Source organism: Scyliorhinus canicula, chromosome 14, assembly GCF_902713615.1.
Source record: "Scyliorhinus canicula chromosome 14, sScyCan1.1, whole genome shotgun sequence".
NCBI classification, from domain to species: Eukaryota; Metazoa; Chordata; class Chondrichthyes; order Carcharhiniformes; family Scyliorhinidae; genus Scyliorhinus; species Scyliorhinus canicula.
This window is the reverse complement of record NC_052159.1, coordinates 65,239,550-65,245,722: the sequence shown is the minus strand read 5'-3', so window position 1 is coordinate 65,245,722 and position 6,173 is coordinate 65,239,550. Positions and strand designations below refer to the sequence as shown.

General features: G+C 47.1%; 1 protein-coding gene across 2 annotated transcripts in view; it reads left to right on the top strand.

Moving 5' to 3' along the window:
- Nucleotides 1-2,624: 2,624 nt before the first annotated feature.
- The window catches only part of LOC119977114 (cytoplasmic dynein 2 heavy chain 1), a 734,352-nt gene continuing 730,803 nt past the window's right edge, over nt 2,625-6,173 (top strand). For both annotated transcript variants that reach the window (XM_038817726.1, XM_038817724.1), the window contains exon 1: nt 2,625-2,824. In XM_038817726.1, coding sequence (XP_038673654.1) covers nt 2,630-2,824 — 195 coding nt within the window. In that variant the 5' untranslated portion in view covers nt 2,625-2,629. The remainder of the gene's footprint in view (nt 2,825-6,173) is intronic.

Sequence of the window (6,173 nt, the reverse complement as noted above, 5' to 3'; positions counted from 1 at the left end):
CCCATGTCAGCAACCCTTTCTCCTACACCCAAACAAAGTACCAACCCATTCCCCTCCTCCTGACAATGCCCCCACTATCTCCCTCGGCGGCTTCCCCATCTGTGGCCTCCTCCTCCTCCTCAATGTCCCGAGTGCTCGATCCACCTCGACGGACTGGTCAAAGGCTCTCTCACCTATCGGCTTCTCCAACATCACTTCACTTCCGTTAACTAATTAACCCACCCAGCTAGCATGGTGAATCCGGCCTGAGGCCTCTGACTATACCTCGCCCTTCCCCATTCTCTCCCCTCCACCCCACCAACCTTTGCAACAATCAGCTAACATAAAAACAAAAAGTACACTGTCCGTCACTGCTCCCCCGTTTCGTACCCTGCCCCACTACACCCTCTGGCATCATGGTAGCACAGTAGGCAGCACTGTTGCTTCACAGCTCCAGGGTCCCAGGTTCAATTCCCACTTGGGTGTCTACGGAGTCTGCACGCTCTCCCGGTGTCTGCGTGGGTTTCCTGCGGGTGCTCCGGTTTCCTCCCACAAATCCCAAAAAACATGCTGTTGGGTAATTTGGGCATGCTGTGTTCCCGAACAGATGCCGGAATGTGGTGACTAGGGTTTTTTCCACAGTAACTTCATTGCAGTGTTAATGTAAGCCTACTTGTGACAATAAAGATTATTATATGCTCCACACTCCTCTCCGTTCCTCTCCGAAGTTGAATGTCTTCCCAGTCCATGGTCTCTCATAAAGTCCAGTGAAAATAAAATTCTTGCTTTTGGCGTATCACCGATAAGCGGGTAGGGTATGCAAAGCCGAACTTTACCCCATTCTTGTAGAGGATAGCCTTTATACTATATACCTGGCCCTCCACTTGACTAGCTCTGCACCCAGATCCTGGTAAATCCGCAGCTCACTCCCCTCCAGGTACGTTTCTTGGTTTGCCTCGGCCACCTCTAGATTTTCACCTCCAAGAACAGATGCAGCCTCAACACTATCTCCCTCTGTGGCTTCCCCATCTGTGGCCTCCTCCTCGGTGCCCCGAGTTCTCAATCCACCTCGATGGACCAGTCAAAGGCCCCCTCGCCTATCGGCTTCTCCAACAAGGAGGCTACTGGGCAGCCTCTACACCTTCAGTGCCTATGAGCATCCCCACAATCCACAGATTCTGCCTCTTGGAGCAGTTCTAGAGGTCCTCCAGCTTCTCCCTCAGTCTTTTCTGGCTGCTCAGCACCATTCCCATTTCCGCCTCCAGCGAGGTCAACCGGTCCTCATGCAGCACCACTGGCTCCTCCACCTTTAGGATTGGCAGGCCCTGAGACTCCTGCCTCTGCTCCATCTGCTCAATTGCCAGCCTAAGCGGCACTGCCATTTTGGCCAAATCCTCTGAGGCCTCCTTCTTCTGCTGTAGAAATTTGCAATTTAGGAATTCCACCAGCTGCTCTGTCGACCACTGGGAGGGCAGCGCTGCCATCTTCTCCTGTGTCACACCACATCTTCTCCTGTGTCGCACCATAAACCTTTGTTTGCTCCAGTTGCACTCTCCTCTTTGTCCAGTGAGCCATACACCAGCTCCACCAGAGAAATATTACATTGCTGGACATTCGTGCACCTTTTTCCCCCTCAAAGACCACACAATTCGGGTGGGATGGACCGAAAAAATCCACCTCTCGTGGTGTGACCACTACTCCATGGCCACCAGAAGTCAGTGTCTGCGTTTTTCTAATGACCTTTTTGTGTGACACCATACCAAATTCCTTCTGAGAATCGATATACACTAAATCTGCAATCTCTTCATCCAGTAAATATTCAAAAATAATATAAAATGTCAAACATGTGTACCAAAGTTTTGCTGACTATGATTAACCTGTGAATTTCTGCATGTTCACCAATTTTTATCTAACTAGGGTTCCATGATTTACCCATAAATTATGATAGATTCTATGCTTACCTGTTTTATCCCCCTTGCTCTTCCTTGAACAGAAAGATTGGCTACTCTCCCTAGTTCGCACTTTTTTTTCTAATAGTTTATCTGTCTTTCACCCCTTTGGGTAGACCTTTGTGGTAATGTAATGTTGCTGTAATTTTGACCAACATTAAGTACCTGTTTAACAATTTCAGTTGCTCAAGTTTCCAGCTCCTGTAAGTTCTGACCCCCTGAGCTGATCGGTGACTTTTTCTCTTCAACAGTATCCTTATGCCCTGAATGAGTTGATATTGTCTTATGAGTGATTCTGCTCTGAATAATGTAATCCAGAAACCAAGGATGCTCTCTGCCCTGCAGTGTGGTCAGTTGCTACTTGAAGGATTTTATACGCCTTAGTGCAAATATACTGCTGCAATTGATTGAGGATCAGTCATCCCTGTAAATTTTCTTTGTGCATAGCCTGTTCATTTCAATGCTACATGGGATATACTGGACAGAAACAGAACATTTTTTTTGTTGTTGATCTAATATCTGCATTTCATCGTGGTAAGATACATTACTGTTTGCTTAAGAGCAACGTGGTGAAACTGAAATCTAGGGGCTTTGAGCGAGACAAGACTTCTATTTTCAGGCTCAACCTATCTCAATAAAATTCTGACTTTGTCACTTAATTTAAAAAAATATATATGTTTTTCTTTTTAAGGGAAGACAACATGCCAGCCAGTCTAGAAGATCCAAGAAAGAATTTCATCCTCCGAACAGCAGGAAATTATTTTGGCATTTCGCCTTCAGATTCTCTCATCTCGTCACTGGGAAATGGAAAGGAATTGAACAGTTTTCTGGATGATGGCAATGTATTTGTTGTCTCGTTACAGAAATCTGGTGACCAGCTGGTTATATGTAATAAGGTATAAGTATTTTTTTTACTAAACATTGATTGGATTAGAAACATGTTTTCTATGGGGAAATAACAATGATTAGTGTTCCCCTGAACTTGGGTAAAGCACAATTTTAGAGCAGGAGGAAAGGAGCATTAGTGTCTATGAACTTGTGCTGTATTTCACTTGCATGTGATGGTCATGCTGGGTTAAAATGTAAAGGATGTCTCATTCCTCAGCATTGATATTGCCAAGTACAAATATTATCAGAGATCCAAGATTTTTTTTTGTTTGGACCTTAGTCAAATTCTGTAAGTCGTTCTGTATTTTATTATATTTAGGGGATAGTGAATGTTTGTGTGACATTTTTTATATTGTAGGGTGTGGGTCTCACTGGCTAAGCCAGCATTTATTGCTCTTGAGAAGGTGATGGTGAGCTGTCCTCATGAGCCACAGCAGGCCGTGTAGTGTAGGTGCACCCACAGGCTTGGAAGGTGTTATCGAAGGAGCCTTGGTGAGTTATTGTTGTGCATTTTGTGGATGGTACTACTGTGTGTCTGTGGAAGAGGGAGTGCATGCTGAGAGTGGTGGATGGGGTGTCAGTCAAGCAGCTGTTTTGTCCTGGAAAGTGTTGAGCTTGTGTGTTGTTGGAGCTGCACTCATCCAAACAAATGGGAGAATATAACATCACGCTCCTGACTTTGTACCTTGCTCATAGGAGAGGCTTTGGGGAGTCACGAGGTGGGTTAAATTCTCTCATTTTGGAGATGGTCATTGCTGGCATTTGTGTGGCACGAATGTTACTTGCCACTTGTCAGCCAATGCCTGGATATTGTCCAGGTCTTGCTGCATTTGGATATGGACTCCTTCAGTATTTGAGGAGCTGCAAATGGTGCTGAAAATTGTGCAGTCATCAATGAACATTCTCACCTTTGACACTTCTGATCGTGGAAAGATTATTAAGTAGCTGAAGGTGGTTTGTTCTAGGTCACCACCCTGAGGAATTCTGTGGTGATGTCCTGGAACTGAGTTGGTTGACCTTCAATAACCATCTTCCTTTGTGCTAAGTATGACTCCACAACCCCAGTGGAGAATTTTCCTCCTGATTCCCTCGACTCTTGCCAGACTGCTTGGTGCCATACTCGGTCAAATGCTGCCTTGAGGTTAAGGGCAGTCACTCATCTCTCGGCTGGAGTTCAGCTGTTTTTTTTTTTTTTTGGTTTCCTCCCTGTTTAGACAAAAGCTGTAAAGAGGCCAGGAGCAGAGTGGTGCTGGCAGAATCTAAACTGCATGTTAGTGAGTTGGCTGTTGCTGAGTAAGTGCCGCTTGATGGCCCTGTCATAAGCCATAAGACTTGAGAGCAGAAGTAGGCCATTTGGCTCATTGAGTCTGCACTGCCAGACTTAATGAGATCCTTGCTGATCTGATATAATCCTTAACTGCATTTTCCTTCCTTATCCCCAGAACCCTTAATTCCCTTACTTATGAAAAATCTATCTATCTCAGCATTGAACATAATTAATGACCCAGCCTCTGCAGCTCTCTTGGGACATTGATGAAGCACGGTGGCACAGTGTTTGCACTGCTGCCCCACAGTGTGAGGGACCCAGTGTTCTTCATCTCAAATGGGTGACCCTTTACTCTGAGTTTATGCCCTTTGGTCCTATACCCTCCCAGAAGGTTTCCTTTCAGGCAGTCTTCTCCTAGCTTCTTGTCGACATAGATCAAGCACCCTCCTGCCCCCCCTAACTTCTAGCCAGCATCCAGTTGCTCCATCCCGTCCACAGGGTTCTGAAGACCTTCCTAGAAAGACCAGGTGCTCTGTCTGACTGCTTTTTCAACCTCCTTATGCCCGAACAATATGCCTGTACTGGATGTTGTTTTCTGCCATAGAAGAAGTTGGCACAGCTCAAAGTAAACTGTAAGGCGTCTTCAATGAGGACCTTCTAACATCAACTGTTAATTTCTCTGGATAGACATTATGACCACACTGAGGGGCATGGAGGGCTTTGGAGCCCTGGGTGGGCAGGGACATGACTGGATCCGGACAGTGTCCTGGCTTTACTCCCTACCACCTTGGCAATGCCACCCTGGCAGTGCCAGGGTTTCGCCATCAAGGCTCTGGGCCCGTAGGGGAGTTGGGGGGGCCTGCCCGGGGCAGGACCTTGAGTGACCCCCAAACGTGTTGGGGGGGATGGGGATGGAGAGAGCGAGAGAGAGTCTCCCTTACTGTACTGTCCCATACTACTGTTGCTCGTTCTGGGTGAGTGTGCTTAACACTCAATTTGGCTCTGTTTCGTTCCTTAGCTGTGGAGTCGCCAGGTATCGTTACGATACCGTCACGAGTTTCAAGGTCAAGTTCAAAGCAATAAAACCATACACCAATTAGTAAGTTCAAATAAATGAGTTTATTATAATACAATTATAAACAACTCATGCACACGCTATGATGACTAAATTATTCCTACCACTAAATAGACCAATACTTATCTGAATAAGGAACTGCCGGTTCAGGGGGACAATGGCCTCCTGCTCTGCACTGGGTCCGCAGACTTCAGGTTGGTACGGGTTAAAATGGGTCAGGAGTGTCTATCTCTGGTAGCGATCGTGTGAGACACTTACTTGCTGGCGGCTGCTGCCCGAACCTCTCCTCTCTCTCGGTCAAGGTCTTCTTCGGTAAAGGCTGGTCGAGAGGGCTGGTCAAGAAGAACGAACTGAGTTTGGGACCTGTCTTTTATAGGTCCCAGGGCTTCGTGCCCTTTTGGGCGGACCCTCTATCTGCTGGGGATCGATTGGGTCTCTTCCCAATCGATTTGTTTGAATCCCCCCAATACTGAGGCTGTCCCTCGGCTACTGGGCGGGCCTTCAGGTGCTTTGTCTTCAAACCCCGCTGGTGCCAGGGTGTCTGGCTTCCCATACAATGTTGCAATCACTTCCCTATTTGTGTCCTTTGTCCCTGGGATCGTTCCATTACTATGCTAACTGTCCCGGAGATTGCCTCATTAGTATGCGGAATGTTCGTTTTGGTGCTGTCTGCTCTCTTAGCAGACAGAATACACAGTGGCTTGTTGCAGCCTGCTTGTGCTGCAAACTTTGTCCATTTTACCCTGCAAGCTTTGCGGTCCTCCATTTTGTATTGAGGGAATGGCCAACTTTGGTGGCTACACTACCACTACCTTCTTGTGCACTCCCCCCTCTTGAATGGCTTTCTGTACCACAGTGCCATGGCCAGTCAACTCATCCACTCTGCAGACCCACTCTCATCCAAACCAGCTGGGAGAATCTTATACCTGTTGGACAGTTGCAGAGGATGACACTCCTGCCCTCTGGGTCTCCTTACCGGCCTCTGCAGCAGTCACACCCTCCTGTCCCTGATTTC